Raw genomic sequence first — 19863 nt, forward strand, 5'->3', positions numbered from 1 at the left:
TAACACCTGTAAGTGAACTTCTCCTTCTAAGAAAAGCTGAAGTATTATCAGAAAACATGCTTTCCTGCTATCTAGCACAATTAAGTTTCTGTTRCTTTGCTAACAGCCTATGCCTACTTTCTGGAATAAATAATGCTCAATAATTTTGAGGCAGAATTAGAACATATATATTTAAGCTATTAAAATCTCCTTTTTTAATCAACCTATCCATTATATTCTGAAATGTTACTGAGACTCCATTGGTGAGGCATTCCCTTGCTATRAAGAGAATATAGTGATTAGCACCAGCATATGCATTTGTGAAAGTTTGACTGCAAGTTTGATGCAAATTCCTCCCTCTACGTTGTTTTTTGTTGTTGTTTTTTTCTTTCTTTGCTGATTTTCTGTGCAGGCCTTTMTGTTATTACTTATCCTCCGTGTTTGCTCATTCCCAGGTGGTGTTTCTTTTTTACAGCTTCCCTTTTCACATTCCTTACACCATTTGTGATTTTCTTAATGATTCAGCCAGTTTAGACCAAATCAGTTTGAGAAGTGTGCAGTGATGGAAATAATAGTGTGATGGCTAATGTGAATGATGTCAAGTTAGTAGGGCAGTAGGTAACAACCTCAGATTTTTTTTCCTCATCTTATTTTGTAAATAATGTACAGAATATGTAACTTTTAACAGGCTCTGTTCTTAAAAAAGATGAGAAATTAGCTTGCTGGAGGTCTCACTTTTTATCTATGCTCAGTTCTATGGTGGAAGAAGCAGAATCCATCAAAGTAACTGAATGTAGCTTATCAAATCTTTTGCTCATATTCTCCAATACAGTGAGGCACTGACAACACTGCCAAGCTTAATTTGTTAAAGGAAGTGACAGGCAAGCAGTGTTAAGTGCCATTTGAAATGCATTTTGCATTGGATAATCTTTTTAGTCATGAATTTTTAAGACAATGTAATGATTACTTCTAGGTTTAAGGGAGCATTCTGAGGCTGCTGARCATCTCAAAAATAGTCCATATCTTGTTGTACTGTCTGCTAAAACCAGAGCATTGTGGAATGACTGTAAGTTTCCACTACAGAGCTCTTTTCTTGCCTTGTGAGGGAACAGAAGAAAATATCATGATGTTTATGCAGTATATCTGGGAAACAGTTTCCAAATCCTTTGGGAAGTCACCCAGTACTACCATTGTTCGCCATCACACATAAAGCTGTCATTGAGATAGAAAAATGTGAAATAAACTTTTTTTTTTCTCAGAACTCTGCTGTTCAGAGCTTCCTGTAACAGGATTTTTGCTTTGAGATTCTGTAGGGACTATCACTTTGCCCATAGATCTCAAGTCAAGCTTGGCACATAAAAATCTAGAATATTCCTTCATAAAGGATTACTACAGGCAAAAAATAAAAGAGAGTGGAAAAAATTGAARGTTGGTATGTATTGTCTATTAGATGCAAATCTGTGCCTTCATRATGAAATGACTGGATTCATGGACTACAAGAGATGAGTAGATGTTACTACTTTAGCGAGGTTATTTATACCCTCTCCTGTAATATTCTTATATTGAATGAGCCAGCAATGTGCCCTTGTGGCCAAGAAGGCCCCATGTCTCCTGGCCAGCATTAGGAGGAGTGTTGCCAGCAGTTTGAGGGTGGTGCTCAGCCCTGGTGAGGGCACGTCTGGAATATTTTGTGCAATTCTGGGCTCCTCACTACAAGAGGGACATGGAGCTACTGGAGAGAGTCCAGCGATGATTAGGGAACTGGAGCTTCTCTCCTATGAGAGGCTGAGAGAGCTAAGCCTAATCAGCCTAAAGAAGGAAAAACCGAGAGGTGATGTTATCAATGTGTATAAATATCTTAAGGAGGATGGGATAAAAGTCTTTTTAGCGATTGCCAGCAATAGGACAAAAGACAATATCCACAAACCAAAGCACAGGAAGTTCTGCCTGAATTTGAGGAAAAACTTGACTTACTAGTATCTTAGAGGAGACCACTGTGCTTCTTGATTCTCATGTTTCCAGTTGAGAGCAAGTTGAGGAATGCAGTCCATATTTTGGAAGGTAGAGTAACCRAGAAGGGCTGGAGGAATGGTCCAATGGGAACCTCATGAAATTTAGCAATGGTAAGTGCTGACTGGGATGTACTGGGATGGTCCAGGCTGGAGGTTGCCTGACTGGGGATCAGCTCTGCAGAAAAAGATCTGGAGGGGGTGATCTTGATAGACACAAGCTGAGCATGAGCCAGAAGTGTGCCCTTGCAACAAAGAAAGCCAATAGCATTGTATTAATCAGACGGTATTAATATGGCTATATTAGCAGGTTTGTAGCTAGTTAAACAGCTAGTAAAATGATGGAAAGGATTTTTCCCCCTTACATGAAACTTGTTAGACATCATCTAGAATCTGCCATCCAATCTTGAACTTCTGGTATAAGAAAGAAATTGATAAATTGAGGAGCTGGTGCCAGTTACACGTGATGGAGGTTGAGAGGCAACAGAGGTAAAATAAAGTGGAGGAGATTCAGATTGGAKGCGAGGAAAGACTTTCTCACTATGAGGACATGTTAGCAGTGGGACAGGCTGTCCAGAGATCTTGTGTCCAGTCTTCATTTTGGGAGGTTTTCAAAAACAGATTGGAGAAAGCCCAAAACAACCTAATCTTTCATAGCTGACCCTGCTTTGAGCAGGAGATTGGCTAGAAACATCTTGAGGTCTCTTCCCACCTGAATGATCCTATAGAAACAGAACCCTAGTTCCCCAGTTTTCACACTTCTGTGCCTTTCAATTATAGTAAGGTATTTTGTGGAAAATCTCCACCTTTGTCCTTTGAATGGGAAGAATCRCCATGTAAATATGCCATTTATTTTTAGTTAAGCATAGATATAGGTGGACAGCACTGTAAAGCGTGTTCTTACTGTTTCGTATGGCAATATGAATAAGTTGTTGTAGCATACCAACACACTCAAGTGGTCTCCTTTAGACTGTCATTTTTTTTCTGTAAATTCAATATGGTAAGCTGGCCTTTAAACTGCATGAGTTTTGGCATTTACATTGTTACCAAAAATGGGATACTACTCAGATAGTGTTTGCTTTGTAGCAGCAAATTACATGTGTTAACCCCTTTTTTTTTTATATCTATTATCTCAATTTATTATGTTAGGCATAGCTCTTCTTTGAATGTATATTTTTCTTTGCGTTCAGATTATTATCTGCAATGTGATGTGCAACTATCGATTTTGTCAAACAGGCAGTTACTGAAATCCTATTAGGAAGAAGCATGATAATGTGTAGCRTGGGTGCAGTGAGGGATGAATGCTGTACACAGATTTCCATCGGTGTAATGGTGCATAGGAATTGCCCATACAGCAGAGATGTCAAGTGCATTTACGCTAAAATAGGCAAAAGCATATAGATTATGGAATCCAGAGGCACCAGGCAAATCCAGGAGGATGTTCAGAGTAATAGTTCTTTGTGATTTGATTGAATYCTATGAGAGGAACCCAAAGAAGATGAGACCCTTTGATGGACGAAGATTTGCTTAATACTAAGACCAAAGTAGCATCTTTCTCTCCTGTTTTAATTTAGAAGTTTAACTCTGATTAAATAATATACTATCTACATTTTAGGCACACAACAGAAAATGAGGTATTTTACATAACATAAAATATAGAAAAACAAATTTATTTTTGTCTGTGACGTTAGCACTGTATTTCAGGCTTAAAGTGGTCTACTAGCAAAACTGATCCTGTAAATATAATCCTAGAATTCTACAAATGCTGATTTTTTTCTTCCAGTTTCTAAAAATATGATCTCGTACCCTTCCAGTTCCAGAGGAGAGATTTGCATTTTTTCAATTCTGTTTGATTTGGTTGATTGGTTTGTTTACAACTGTTGCAGATCACAGTGTCTTGTAAAACTAATCTTGAGAGGGCATAGACATCCTTTTGCATTRATACCTCCTCTAGTGTTTAATGCTTGCATCTTGAGAGGGGTCAATTTAGCAAAGCCTGAGCAATTTAACCACAAAAAGTATTGGTGGTGTTATCCAGAAACAACATGTTGGTGGTTTATTTTTTATTTTTATTTTTTGAAAATCCAATGTAACTCTGGGTAACTTGTATATATTACTACTAGGGTGTAGTAATCCCTGCAAGTAATCTTGTAAATTGTTTTGCCAAAAAAGGATCCTTCTTTCCCATAGTACTTGCAGTTCATGCTTACGTTAGACATAATTAACAGCTCTTGAGACATGGGAACGGGGAGTGCAGGAAGGAAGGAAGTGAAGGTAATGCTGCCATCTTGCACAATTGTGCTGGAAACAGGACARCGTTTAGGAAGTCTGTGGCACTGCCTGCATACTGTGCTGCTCAGGGCAGCAGAAAACCCTGTCCCTCCCAGTGGGGCAGCGTCAAGGAATAGAAAAGATCCTTGTGCTTTTCAAGGACAGCAAAAATGCAGGGCAAGGCCCAAGCACAGAGGGGAATGGATTTGTGGGGCCTGTGGTATGATCTGCATCTCTCACAGGTGGAACACGCTGCGTGGACAGCCCGTCCGTGGGCTCTGGAGCTGCTATGGCACAGAGATGTGCTGAGCTGTTTTGTCCTCTCCTGGCACAACTGTGCCAGTCTGTCTCTCTGCTCAGACCAATACAATACTACATATTCTTGTTTCACTTTTTAAAGGTTTTCTTCAGAGATGTGAGAATGAGGTGTGGACAGTTGTATGTGATTATGTTACATCAGGGACTCTTCTTGGGTCAGGGCCTTATTCTGACCTGCGTCACAAGTCTTGTGATTGATGCTGTTTTAAATTTCACATACTCTCAGAAAATGGATATCAAAAAGTGGTATGTCAGAAACTGGTATCAAAATTCCTGCTTCCACCACACCAAGATGATAGCAAGGAGGTATAAAGCGTGAACATATTGCATAGCATAGAATTTTATTGATAGAAATAGGAGAAGACTTATGGAGAGAAGTGGATACAGGGCTGGAGAGACTCTGCTTGATAATATAGGAAATACAGGGAAAGCACAGAGAATGCAGAAATGCAGACAGGAGGTTCAGGAAGCTGAGGAGGGCAGTTAACTAGTATGTCAGGGTTGTTTTATCATGGTCTAGCAAGATAACTGGATAGCTGCAGTTCTGTTTGTTCATCTCAAGTTAAATTTTGGTCCTGAAATGCTCAGCCACACTCTTAGGAGAAGTTGTTTCCCACTGAAGGCCCCCTGCTCTGCAAAATGTCAATTATATACATGAACCTCAGCATGGTGAATTTGCCTTAACCTGGAGTCAGACAACAAATCCAGCATTAGAGTATGTTCAGAAGAGGGAAAACAAACATTTAACGAGGAAAGGAGGGAGTGTTAAGTGTGTGCATTTGAGGGAGCACACTGAGCAAATAAACTACAGGTCAGGCTACTGAATTGCTTGTTCCCCAAAGAATGCACAGGATTTACATGAAATTAAAGTTAAAAAATAGTTGCCATAGAATTCCCGAATGAAAATAAAATAGATATAAGTGTAACAATAAATATAGTTTAAAAAGCAAGTATCTATAAAAGTCCATATGCACCTAACTGCTCCAAATGATTGATACCCTGCATCTTACCAGTGTTACATTTTTTCCTGTTTGACTGTATCTGGGTAACTATAACCATCCTCTCCTTTCCTGCTATTTTAGGTACAGAAAGAACTGGCTGCTGTCATTGCCTTGAAAGCAAGGAAATCAGGTGAGTCAAGTTGGACTTCAGAGACCTTTTGTTACAGGGTTCCCTTTTGTCATTTACTGAAGTATTTGATTTTTCACTGACATCTTACTAACATTAGGAAGCAAAGAAAGCGGACATTATTCCTCACTGAGGTCATTGTTTGATGGAGAATGTGTGTATACAGCACAATGCAATTACTGTTCGAGATTTGCTTTTCTTAGCTTTTCACATCTCATGAGCTAGCTGATAAAATCTTGGAGTGTTGCAGTTCCAAATGTGAACCTGGGTCTCTTTCTGGCCAGCATCATTATTTTGTCTCAGCTTGCACTCAGCATACACTTACATTCGAGACAAATAGGTTGATAAATTTGATATATTTTATTTTATGGCCTTGTATTTTATGCTCTCTCCAGTGTGTTTTAGCTGCCCAGTCGGGTGCATTGCTAAAAATAAAAAGTAAACATTAAAAATTTTAATTTAGTTAATATAGGCCTGAAATTTTGTGTTCTCTTTATCAACCATACTTAGTATTTAAGAACAAGTGCGCACCAGAGGTTTCAACTTCAGTTATTCTGTTGAATATGAACTACGATCACACATTTTTTTCAAGGTTTAGACCAAGATAATGGAACAATCACCTGTAGGAAATAAGATCATCAGAAATTTAATTTCCAAGTGTAGGRTATATTTTTTTGGCCTTGGTTTGCCTAACCATAAAGGTACAATGATGTGTACCTATAAGACTACAAACAGATGTGCCTCAGAATGGATCTCTGCAAATGGTTGTTGTTCCTTTCGTAGGGTTAGGTAAGTCCAAGTGATCTTTTTTCTTTSTTGTCCAATAAGTGCAATTTTCAGTTGAACACATTGTATAGTTCTATTTTCAGAAAGTTTGATTTTCATGGAGATATTCCTGGGAGAAAAGCAAGAGGCCTCACTTGCTCTTTACTCAGTAGACCAATGATCAGAATTTTGCCTTAAGGTGTTGGAGGTATTTGAATCACTTCCTGAATTTATGGTTTCCATCTTTCTAAGTCCGTAAAGGCCAGCTTTATTCTGAGGGTGTTCTTTCTTGAAGACTTGCTTAGTATATCCAGATGACTGAATAGSCAAGGTTGTTTGCAGCGCAGTAAAAGGGAAAGGTGAACAGAAATTGAAGAACTCTGGCAATTTGTGTTACAGCAAATGCTGGCAATACAGTGCTAATAAAACCSTACTTGGCTCGACTCTGTCGGGGCTGCTTGCAGATACTTGCAGAGAGTATCTGCATTGCTGCTGGTGTGGAAGCAGCAGAGCTGGGTTTTCCTGATGCTGAGCAGGAGCCGACCAAGGCTGCTGGACCAGAGCTGACTCTGCACAGGTTGACTCTCTGGTGCCTTCATCTGTATCTGTTAGTCTGCAGCCAGAGTAATGTGCCTATGGCAAAGTAAGAGTTGAATGTGTTTCTAGAGTAAAACAGAAGTGGAGTAGACATAAATTACTGGCATGTTCCCAAAGTTGTTGAGGTCTCCAGGAGTATTTTAACCGACTTCACTGAGCATCTCTTGCAACTTCAGTGGTTTTTATGGGAATTGAGATTACAGATGAGGCACTTCAATCTGCTTGCCTGATATGTTATTAGTGCTAAGTGGTCATATATCTCTGTCTATCTAGATATCTACATCTGTGCTTAAAAATAGAGTAGAAAAGTTATTACATATACATCTCCTCCCATAAGATCTTGAAATGAAGCATAAGTGCTACGTGGCTTGCATATGAGAAATATAAGTATTACAAAAATATGTGGATGCAGTTTGATACACACTTATCTGGAAATAACAGTCCTCACAAGTTATATCCACAATTGAGTGTAAGGTTGCAGAAAGTATATTCAGATCTAAGTGTGAATTCAGACCTAAACAAAGTTTTTTTCTGAAACTGCTGTAGTTATTTATATACTACCACCCCACAGCTATGTGCTCTTAAGTGTTATAACCCCAATTCCACCTGAATTTTAATAGCTGAACATGGAAGTGGTTCTGTTTTCTTTCAGAGAAAACCAAGTTATTTTAAGCAATGGTTCAGCATGACCTTTTGTTTTGTGGTAAAACGGCCTTATTTCTTAGTGTTTATACAGTTCTAGAAAATGCCTTTGCCTAATTTTTCCCTTCAGTTGTGTCAGCAAATATTATTACTACTACTACTAACATAAAAATATGATTCCCCAAAATAGGATTACTTTTAACCTGAATTTGTGTCTTGCTTTCTCTTGGTGGATGGCTATATAAATGGTGGTGTTGGGTTGTTGGTGGATCAGGAATGAACCACAGGAGATGAAAGTGGGAAAGGCGGCTAGTTTTTGGAGTCACCTTTATACTAAGATAATTTTTACTCAGATTGAGCACATAGACATATTTTAGTTAAAAATCACACCCTTAAATAAACAAAGCTCTGTATAGAACTTTGAAGTGCTGACCAGCCCTTCCTAATACATTAATGCAAAAACTTGTAGTAATAGTTTAGATTTGAACAAAAGATACCTCTTTAGTCAGTTTAACCAGTGAACACTTGTTTTGAAATTTGGATTTCTTTATRTCTCATGTTGGAGTACTGTGCGATAAATGACTACATGATCAGGCATAACTGTAAGGTCTAATTTAACTTAATGTCTTTCCTACAGTAGGAGTAGAGTGAATTAGGGWGGTTGATTATGTTTATTTATTTTATTGCTGGTGGTTGAGTTCACAGCATAACAGTTACAGTTAGCAATGAAACTATAATATGCCATGCCTGGTGAAATGAAGCATATTTCAGAGAAAAATACTTCTGGAACTGAAAGCCACAATATCTTTCTAAGACTATGTTCTTCCAGCCCTGTCCAGGGCTGTGTATAATTCCAGGAAACAAACCAACAAAAGGTCAGAGAAAGCATTTATTTTGGCACGAAAGCAGGGGAACGWGGCTTTGGGGCCAGCTGCCCTGATGTGCTTCCAAGCTGGTGAGAAGAATATCATGGGTGGCTGGCACGTACGCCCAGCACCAGTGAGAGTGGTGAGTGTGGACAGGCAGACATCCTGATCTGAGCAGGACTTGGATGTAAGGGGCAGTATCTTCATTAGCTGAAAGCTTTCCTAGAGGTTAGATGATCCCCTCCTGAAACAAAGCTGTTGTGTGGAAGYTCCTGTAACAATTAGTTAATACATTGGCTTTTTAAATTACAGTATTTCAAAATATTTCCTCTGGCTAACTGGTTAGCACTGCCAGGAAGAGTAAAAATTAGCTTTTCCAGATTTAAGGACTGTGTAATTTGTTTCTGAGTTATTTTAAATTCTGCATCTACCTCTGTCTAAAAGACACATTTCAGTGATTTAATTCTACTAGAAAAATTGGCCTTTCAAAACTTTAATATTATTTATCTAGGACAGTAATAGTTATCACTGGCTTACACTGCATAAAAATTACCATGTAAGCACACAAACACTATAGCTTCCTTTGCAAGAGGTGAGTAAGGTCAAGACAGTAAGGTCTGCTGTGCTTGAAGAGGGGAAGAATTGCCTTTAGTTACCTGAATGAATTAGTTTAGCTTTTTAAATGAAACTTGGGTACTTGGTAGTCAAAGAGGTTCAGTATATGAAAACTGTTAATTACAACTGTTTCAGTTCTTGGACCAGAATGACTGTTTCAATTCAGAGATTTATACATTAACAGTGTCTAATGACAAAATGCTTTGAAAGACACAGTTGAGACATGACCCTAGTGTGGGTAGGGCAGCGTACCAAGTTCTTGCTAGTGCAGGACCTGACTTGATGGAGAATGTCAGGAAAAAAAAAGTCTGCAGGGTGTAGAGGAGCGAGCTCTTCTTCGAGAGGTTCTCTCTCATTTTTATTGTGTCTGTGAAGATGAATGTGAGAGGAATATGAAACTGACATATGGCTGAAGGAAAAATGCAATACCTGAAAAATGAATAAATTATTTCCTAAACATAGTGGAAAAGAGCTCCTTTTTCATGTTTCAAATGAATGTTGCACATACACCACTCCTATTGGCAAGGTATAAGCAAAGGCATAACATAGATACCTGGGAGCCCTCCTGCAGAGGGGAATCAGCATTGTTAGTTTCTCTGAAAAAAAAAAAAATAATAAAAAAAATAAAACCCAGTAAAATTAATGCCTGTAATCCTGAAGCTTTAATAGAGCTCAGTAATGCTGTTGGCTGGAAAGCACAGCATTTAAAATTTATATAAAATAAAACCCACGTGATAATGTGGTCTAAGWGGAGGAAATGAGCTTGTGCATTTCTCTATAGCATATAATTAAAATTCTTCTTGCTTAATCTTAGAAATAATAAAATTGTGTCTCCCTTGATTTGGGGAAAGGTTTTGGGAAGGCAAGAAAATGGAGCAGAATACAACTTTGTTTTTAATAGTTGACTCTTGGCATTAGAATTGTTCTGTTTACTTCTGCCTAGCTGCTTTCTGATAGCTGCCGCAGGTAGGTGCGTTGCTCTGTACCCGTGACAGACATGCAGCCTCTCTCAAGCTTTACGAGGGCCGACAGGCATCATGACTGCTTGTCAGGGCTCACGTCGTGCTTGCCCGGGTTTACAGGTGGTCCTAACGCGAGGATGACACCCGTCAGGCAACCCGCGGCCGGAGGCACAGCCGGATCCGTTTGGGTCTCCTGGGCCGCCACTCCATGAATCCCACCCATGAGCGAGGAGGGCAGCGTACTGCTGTTTCCTCATRAGTGTGTATCAAACTGTGTCCACATTTCTTCGTAATACCAATATTTGTTCGTATGCACTACCTTTATAAGACAGATTTTTTTAGGTCACCTCTGCACTGTCCTGGCACCTACTTCTGCATATCTATAGTTTCTCCCTCCCTTTTCATTTAGTGTTGTTTCTGTCAGGCAGCACTTAACAGGCAATGAGTATTTTTATTTGAGRGCAAAAGATGCAGTATGAGACAGTCACTGGGGCTTGAGCTTTGCTGACATAAATGAGCAGCTATTCCTTTTGCAGGCTGCTGTGCTACCTCTTGAGCACCGCTGTCAGAGCCGATTGCGTGACTATACTTTAATACACTCCAGGCAATGTCAGCCCGGTTAAAAACATGAGAACAGCCAGGCTAGGTCAGGATGAAAGTCCACCCAGCTCCCACCCTACTGTGCATGATGAGTTTTGGATGGTTTGAGTAGAAAAAACAGTGTAAGTACAAACAACGTTTCTGATGGACACAGCTTATCACCAGTCTGGAGTAGAGGGATTCTGCTGTGTGCACGCTGTTGTGTTGGGTAGCCCTTCCATTAATTTGTTTAACTGCTTTTTGAACCCATTATATTCCTGACCATCATATCGTGTGGTTGTGCCCATAACTCATGTGTGTGGTATGTGAAGACATATTTTTCTTGACTGTTTTAAACACATTCCCTGCTGCTCCTCTTGCTTGGTGATATAACTCTCCAATAGTAGAAAATATTGAATAATCAATACTCAGATTCATGATTTTGTAGATCTCTATCATACCCCTGGGAGTTGTCTCTTTTCCAGGCTACAGTGCAAGCCATTCCTAATACAGAGTCCCTTCTATTAAATCTTCTCATCCTTGCCACATCTGCTGGTTCTACTGGTATTTTTGAGATGGTACAGCAGGGAGACCATGCAGTATCCAAACTGTGGAAGCACTCCAGCTTAGGCAGTAATTTTCCAGTGTTTTTTGTGTTTTATAACATTTCAAGTAATCACTAATCCTCCTCTCTTTTTTTAAAAAAAACTCTTTATCCTTTTGATCTGTGCTGAGTGTTGAGCTAATATTTTGGAAGATTATCTATAGTTTCTCTAAACTGTTCTGAACAGTAATTTGGGACTCATTCTTGCCTACATATAGCTAGTTCTGATTTATCTTAYGTGCATTATTTTGCATTTATCAGTACTGAACTTCGCATATTTTTTCCTTACAACTACCCAGTGTCATCAGATCTTCATAGATGGCTTTGTATTTGGCCATCTTAGGTGGACTTTACATCACTGAAATCTCATGTGTTTGTGTGTATCTTTACAGCACAGCAGGTTTAAAAGCTTGCTGTTTCCACGGGAGGTGCTGCTGACCCCAGGAGCAGACCCCTAWCTGCTCTCCTTGCTCTTGCTCTGGTGTGAAATTTTATAACTCTGTGACAGTTTAGTGTGCTGAAATATGTCTGGGGCTGCAATGTGCTGCAGTGGCGCAGAGGCTGGGGGAGATATGTTAATATCCCTGAGCTAAATGAAGAGTCACACCACATAAAGGTGTGCATACTGCTGCAATGTAATCGAGTACTAACACCCCTGACTGCCAGAACACTGAATACCCAAGGGAGAAGGGAAAGATGCTGCTGGATGGGGCACACTGCACCGATGACTTTGAAATATCCCTCTTTCCCTAAGAACTGGCACACAGATCAGTTCCCTAAYCCAGAGACAATTTTATGGAACCCAGAAACTCTTTTGTGGAATAAAATCGAACTGATTCATCAGTGAGGCTGGGAGAGCTGGCCTCCCATCCATGACAAGCTAAGCTACTGCTTACAGCTGCTGCTGTGTTGARTTGGCTAAACTGATAAAACAGTTTAATGCTGCCCAAAAGGTCGTAGTCCTCTGTCCATCCCTCCATCCCCYTTTTCCCAAGTAGCACAGTAGGACTCGCTTGTGACTTTGCTTCATAATATTTAGCAAAAACYTGTTGCTACATAAAGGTCCTATGCTATGTTAACAGTTTTATTTACTTGTAGAAGAGCTGCTAGGTAGTGCACCAAAATCATTGTGAATTAAATTCATACAAATCAAAAATGAGCTTATAAGAAATTGGCCAAAACTGCACAAATAAAGACTACTGGATACTGGAGAAATTCAGTATTGTATTAAATCTGGAGCACATTAAGTACCCTTTGAATTTACAGCTCTTGTAAGAAAGTAGATGTGCGGTACCTTTGGTGTGAAGGGTGCACAGCTTGTTATTATCTTATGCAACTGAAAACCCTTAGGGACTGAAAGGACACATTCCACTTTGCAGAGTAAAGTGTGACTCGTGCCATAAAGTTGAGCATTTTCTCCTGTGGAAACACTGAGAAAGTCTGAAAGTTGAATAGACGTTAATGTACAGTGTGGTCAACTGTTAGACCTGCCTGCTTTTGTGTGGCCTTTTACATTTCTTTTTAGGGAGTTGATTTATTTGATGTAAGACCTTATTTCAGTACAATGTCCARTTCCTCCAAGCATCAAGTTCTTAAAAGCAAAGGTTACCAAAATGTATGGAATAAAACAGAGCTCTTTTATGAGTGTYAATACAATCATTCATCCTTGAAAAATAGCCACCCAATTTGAAGAAATAGGAGTGTCATGTGTAAGGCAGGTCACAGTAATACTGAATCACAAGTAGCCCTCCAGATACATTACATTTTTTTTTCTTTCTCAAAGGCTTTTCCAAACCATGGTTCAAAAAAAAAAAAAGTTATGCCTAAAAATATAGCCAGTAATAATTTTAAGGCCACATTGTGCTGTAAGGATTTCATGCCTTGAAGTAAGAGAGGTAGTCATATTGGCTTCTCTAATTTACCCTTTTCAAGCATTTTGTTCCTTACTACAAAGGAACAATTTTTGCCCACCCCTAGTGACCAATGTCTTGTTGCATCCTTGGAGATTGTCACCCCAATCCTGGGATCTCACTCTCCTGTGAACCTGCAGCTCTTTGAAAAGAGGGAGCAGGCTCCTTCCAGCATCAGGGGAGGGATCTCTGTGCTTGAGCAGCAAGAAATGATGCTCTGTGCCTGTTCTGTGTCCACTCCGGGCAATGCTGCTGGTGAGAAGTGTCCTGGACAATGCTGATGTGCAGGCTCTGTGTTTGTGCTCAGTGGCCTTTGTATATTCAGCGGTTTACATAAATCAGGATGAATTCTGAGCCTTGGAAAGAAAAATAAGAGCTCTGGAGACCTCTCTGTTGGAGCTGTGATGAGAGAGATTTTCACAGTTCACTGTCTGCTATTTGCAGTTATTTTGAAACTTCTGGCATAGATCTTTCTGTGCAATTTATGCACCTCAGAAACAGGCAATGCAAAATAACTGTATGGGTGACGTGTCTTTCACTTACAGAAAAATCGATTGCGCTGTGAGGTCAAAAAGACAGGAATTGTGCAAAGAACAGTTCCCAGATGGATGTTCTGTTTTCAGTGAATGGGGGGAGGCCTTTACAGCGTGTTTGCAGAACATGTTTATTCAGAGCCCTCTCTGTTTCCTGCTCCTTTCCTGGCCATGCCCACAGGGTGTTTCCGTGGAAGAGAGAGCAGCGTTTTGCTTTGCCGCAGCCTGCTCAGGCACCTTCCTTTCATGATCAGCCTGTACCTCTGTGTTTGAGTGGTTCCCAGCTCTCCCCTCCTGCTCATTGTGTGAAGGTCTCCTCTCCACCCTTCCAACATGTAGCTGTCGGGCAACACTGCTAGAGATGCATTCATTACTGCTCACTTTTTAAATTTTTAAATACCTTGCATGTGAGAATGAACATCTAAAAGCATGGGTGAAAAACAAAGCTTTCTTTAACCCACCATTGAATACATTCCTGCAAAAGATGCTATTGCTACCAAGAATATTGCTCTTCTTCATTTCTGTATAATAATAACAATCCTATATTGTTTGCAGCTGATTTGCCAGTTTTTCCTCCGTGATGAAAAACTGCATGATTTCATATTTTGCCTACCTTGTTTATCCAGAGAGGTTGTATAAATTACATTCTTTTAATGCTCTACTCTTTTAGATGAACTATGACCTTCAAACTCAAATGAAAGGATTTAGTCCAGATAAAGAAAATAAACACAACTTGGCAAACAAAAACAGTTGCACTAAGAATGTGAAAAGCAGAGCAGCAAAACCTTTTGGTCAAAATATGAGAATACTCATTCTTTAATTTACAATGGTCTCATTTAAACTGAGGTTTGTCCTTCTTGTGGTCATCCAGAGGCAGTGAAAAGGAGCAATGCTTTAGAAATATGTGGATCAGACAGACTAAGTCCACATCTGTTAGCCTCCTTTCCTAGCACACTGGCTTTGCTCTGTTTAGATTTCAGATTCCTAGCCATACTGTTATCTATTCCTTTTGATAAGCTCTGCAATGAGAGGAAATGTTTTTGCATAATTTTCAGGAGTCCTGTTTCCCATTTGAGATCTGAGAAATGGCTTCCAGCACTAAGACCCCTGGGAAMTTTTTTTTTCTGTGTAGAAGCAAGACAAGCATAATGAGTGCTCCCTGTGCAAATTCAATATTAGTTCTACACCTAAGGTCAAGCAAAAGTTAATGACCATTTTTTTTATGAGACAAATGGGAAACCGACATTGCATTTCATACTYCTGTCATTTTAAAAGAAAATAAAATACCAGAGTTGATACTGAATTGATTCATAACACAGGGCACAAAAATTGAGAACACCCATACGAGAGCTGGAGAGAAACTGTCRCCATTGTCACTTGTGGAACAGTTTGTTGCCCAATTTACAGGCGCCTCTACTCTCCCGTGCTTGCTGTGCGCTCTTAGATGCAGAGRTGCTCAACAGTGCTGCGAGCAGGAGTCCCTCTTCAATAATTTTTGCATTTTCTTTGTTTCTTTAATTAGCTGATTTACTCAGCTGATTGCACAGCTGTCTGGGCAACACCCCCCCAAGGGCCTGCCAACTGTTTCGGAGATATGTAGGGTACTCAGTGAAGGGAAATCTGCACAGTAATTTGCATATATATATGCAGAAATAGTGGGAAAGAATAAGGAAGCTCCAAGGCAATTTCTGTGTTGCGAATAAAAGGAAACATGTTAAGGATGAGCTTAAAAACCTGTCTCTTTTCAGTAATTCCTGGGAAAAGATTACAATTTCACAGTAAATAAGGAACCAGTTCTCAGTTGGGCGGTTTTATTTCTGGGATCCTTGCTGTCTCTCACATACAGCTTTTCAGGATTTCAAGCATGTTTAGTGCTTGCTGTTTTGTTTTTACTCTCTTATTTGGAAATAGGACTTGAGAAATACAGACATATGCAGTGGGGACCTTGTCTGGCTTAGAATGGTCCCCAAATCTGATGTCTGTAAGTATTTAATCTTTACTCATCCGCYTTCCCATTCCTCAGCCCTACTGCCTTGCACAAGCTAGAGGATACGGTGTTCAGTTTCCCCAGTAGCAGCAATATGAGCCATTCATTTTTTTTTCCACTCTGATAAATTAATAGGCATCAGCAAATATTATAACACTGTCAGACAGCTCAGAGCTGCCATAGTAACCAGCCTCTCTGGAGCTCACTGAATAACCTCCACAAAGAATAACAAGGGGTGTCGCAAGCCCCATCGTAGAGAATAATAATAAAGTTTTCAAAGATCATGAAATTGGCTTAGAAGCATGTGATTAAAAAAGAAAAAAAGAAGAAATGCTTTTGTTGTTGTTTGCTTCTTACAAGCTTCATCCCAGAAACTTTATTTTGTAAAGCAAGAAGAAAATAAAGGTGCTCTTGAAAAAATTGGCATTTAAGGAAGCTCACACTTCTGTGATTCTTGTTGRAGCTGGTGCCAGTCGACTGGTGCAGGTGGATTGAGGGGGCAGAGTCTATAACCACTCATCAGGGAAAAAACTTTTTTCTTTTAATTTAATTGCATGGTAGTGAAAGGATTGAGGTCTTGCAGTGGGAGGCATTTGCAGGTTGACATGAGCAGGTTGAAGAACCTCAATGAATAACACAAGAGCATCGTCATTGCCAGGGAAGTGCCCCAGTGCGGCATGAGGAGCGGGCTGGAGCGCTCTGCTCCCAGACGGCCAGAGCAGCCCTCAGGGCCTGGCCTGTATTTGGGGCTGCTGTTTGGCACCAAAATGGTTAACCGAGACAGCAGTCCTCCCTTGGATATTTAAATAATGAGCTTGCAAAGCTAACACCCTATTAAGCCAAAGGGAGGAAGTTCACACCTCTGCTGGAGTTATTGTTCTGGTGGGGCCGCTGCCCCACCAGAGTCTGGCGATAGCRCCGGGTTTGTGCTGGGGAGGTTATCTCTGCGGCCAGAAGGGTAGGAAGAAGAAACSGCATTTGTATGAAAGGAAGAAAGAGGCAGCTGCACAATGAGGCCCGAGCCTCTGGGAAGGCTGCCCTGCGGCCCTGTCCATGGGCTGCCCTATGGGTGCCTTCTTCCCAAGTCGCTTCCACGGCCGCTTACCTGGAAGATTCTGCCATTTTGATCGGAAAAAGAAATATTAAAAATAAAACAATATGCACTGCATTTTGAGGTTCTTTTAGTTTTTTCATCAGACATAATTAATTCACCTTCACGTTTGGGAATATACAGACTCGTGTGTCTTAGGGGCATGTAGATAATCCCGAAGTCGCCTCATCCTGATGTGGCAGGATTCTCTGCAGGCAGGAGGAGGTGACTTCATTATTTCTCTGCTGGTTTAATGAGCTTTCTTCTGTCCCTGCCCCAAATTTGGTTGCAGACATCGAAAACAAAACCTTAACCCTAAACAGAAAACCCTTTCTTGAGAAAGACAGATGATTACTTGATTCCTAAATTGCCACTCAGCATTGATTCTGCTGGTGACTGGTGGAACCAGGCAGAGAAGAGATTATAAGGGAAATGCTGGATCGACCTCAGTTGCAGTCACATTTATTGTACATATTGTACATTGCAGGATTGTACATTTATTGTACACATTTATTCTACACGTTTATTTATTACAGAATCATGCATGTTCCATTAGTGTTAAAATGGGTTACTTCTCCCCCGTAACAAAGATCAAAAGAAATTAAACAACCTTTGCTTGTAAAAAGTGATAATCCCTTTGCACATAAATACTCAGTCTCCCTCCTAGAACTCCTAGGCTCCCTCCTAGTGTTTTCTCTACTCCAATATTAGTTTTTTAGAAAAATCTTCCAGCAAATCCCCTCTCCTGGTCCACAGGGGAGCGAGGAAATTAGATCAGATGATAGCCCTTATGATCCTTAAGTGACCATTAAAAATCAACATCCTGAATTCCCCAAGCTAATTTGCAAATGGACACATTCGAATTGCTCTTTAGCAAGCTAATGTGCTTTTTATGTCTTCACTTTCTTTCATTCATAGTGACCTTTTTTTGTAGGTCAAARGATGCAGATAAAAAAAGGCAATTTATTTATATTTATTTTTATCTTTGGTCTCAAGACTGGCTCCAACATAGCATTGGATTTGTGTAGGTCAGGTTAAACCAGCTTTGCCTTTCACTACTGTTGCAGCTTTGTAAGAAATCCTGAAATATTTCTATCCCAAGGACAAAAGCAGGGTTTCTGCTGGCAGGGAAGGAAGTATTTGGCCAAGCTCCAAAATTCACAAGTTTTTTTATGTACATTTTACAATTCTAGGGAACTGTCCCAGAATCAACACTTGCCTGGGAAATACTTTCCCATCCCACCCTAGACTTCCGGTTACAGTTCTTACAGTTGAATTTGCAACATCAAGCCTTTTTATTAAAAAATGCATAGCCAACTGGCAGTGGGAAATTAACCTTGATTTCATGTATTTTATGTCTGAACTTAGTACGAGTGCACAAAAGCAAGCTTAGCACGCTGTTAAGGCAGCACCTAGGCCACAGCCATGCGTTAGTTTCCTGAGTGAGCATCCAAGGGGATATTTGCAAGTTGTTCCTTGGTTAGGAAGCACACGGTGTACAGAAATACAGCAGTTTGTTTCCTAAAGATGTGTGTGAGAACCTATATAAACAAAATTTTCAAGACTACATAGGAATATTTAAAAAAAAATTATTTGTTCATTTTTATATTGACTAGTCATATAAAAACCATGAAAATGTAATTAAGGATTATTATCTCTCCATGTGGTCACCTCTGTCTTCAAGGGAATGTATTCTTGTAATGGAAAAAGATGTTTTTGATGGTGTGGCTCGTTATGTATTGCTCCCTGGGTGTAGCTAAAGAGTTCAAGTTGTGACCGATTCCTCTGTGTTTGGATAACAGACAGAGAGGATGTGGAAATGAAGGTGCTTGTGATGGAAATTTCATGAAAAGAAGGCTGGTTCTACTCTGTCTCCCACAAGGGGACTGGGAGGACATCAGTGTGAGGTCTGGGATTTTCTTTTCTGTTTCTTTTTCCTTTAAGAAAATATTTATTGGTTCTTTTCTGCATTCCTTGCACAGTCTAAACAACACTGAAGCCAAGGACAGCTGGGTTTGGATTATGAACTTTTCGGGCTTTTTTTTTTTTAGTGTCGAGCTGTTGAATTGCTAATAAAAGCAGCTTCTTAATTTCTTTTTTCTTGAGATATTTGTTTAGGCTGAGTCTGAACTRAGATGGTTTCTTCCTCAGTTTTAAAACCACTCCTGCCAACGTTTTCCCATACTGAGCTGCCTGGTAGCATTGCAGTCTGTCAACAGCTTCCCTTTCCATTGTGCTGAGTGAAAGATGTTTCTCTCCTGGGTGGTTGTTGCTTGTCCTTAGCATTTGTTCAAGGTCCTCAGCCCACCTGGGATGTGGGGCACTTGCCCAGCYGCCCTTCTGGCTGCAGATATGGGTGCAGGGCTGGAAAAGCGGACCTTGGAGCAGGGGCCATGCCTGTTGCTCCATCATGAGCAAGGTCATCAGCATGGCTGTTGGCAAAGCGCCCGCCTGCCAGGGCTCCTAGCGCAGGCTGGTGGGCTCCTCATCAAGCACTTGAGCCTGAGGTCCTGCTCCCCAGCTTCCCRGATGCTGCCTCCAAGCAGTGTGATTAATAGCCGGCATTTGAAGGGATGTTTTGGACATCCGTGGCTAGGGCAAATTAATTATAGGAGAAACGGGGAAACGGAGGGTTGGAGAAATGTTACCTTTCTGCTCCCTCTTTAATGTAGCCACTGGCCCAAGAGATTTTTGTTGGCTCAGACAGCTGATAGATGGGATTCGTTAATGCCTGCTGGTATTGCAGCACTGCTGTTTCACATCTGTCCTCCAGAGTAGGATCTGATGGGGGAGACAGGTTGTTCAGGGAAAGCCCAACCTCGGATCAGCACCACGCTTAAGGCCACACACAACTTTTAAAGGTTTTAACTCTAGTTGCTGCTTCATCGAATCTGTACTTTTGTTAGCTAGATGGGAGATGGGTTGTTATACTTTCTCATGTCACTGTCATGTTTTGTTTCCCTCTAGCTTTAAATGCTGCTTTGATTTAACCCTTATTATAAATCCTT

The 19863-nt window shown here is 40.3% G+C and overlaps 1 protein-coding gene across 1 annotated transcript in view; it reads left to right on the forward strand.

Annotated features, from left to right (window-relative positions):
* Nucleotides 1-19863, forward strand: part of LOC112942422 (rap guanine nucleotide exchange factor 5-like) — a 63825-nt gene that overhangs the window by 36621 nt on the left and 7341 nt on the right. The window contains exon 7 of the mRNA XM_026033361.1: nucleotides 5660-5708. Coding sequence (XP_025889146.1) covers nucleotides 5660-5708 — 49 coding nt within the window. The remainder of the gene's footprint in view (nucleotides 1-5659; nucleotides 5709-19863) is intronic.

The sequence above is a fragment of the Nothoprocta perdicaria genome, unplaced genomic scaffold (genome assembly GCF_003342845.1).
Source record: "Nothoprocta perdicaria isolate Ctin4 unplaced genomic scaffold, notPer1 scaffold_128, whole genome shotgun sequence".
In the NCBI taxonomy this organism is placed as follows: domain Eukaryota; kingdom Metazoa; phylum Chordata; class Aves; order Tinamiformes; family Tinamidae; genus Nothoprocta; species Nothoprocta perdicaria.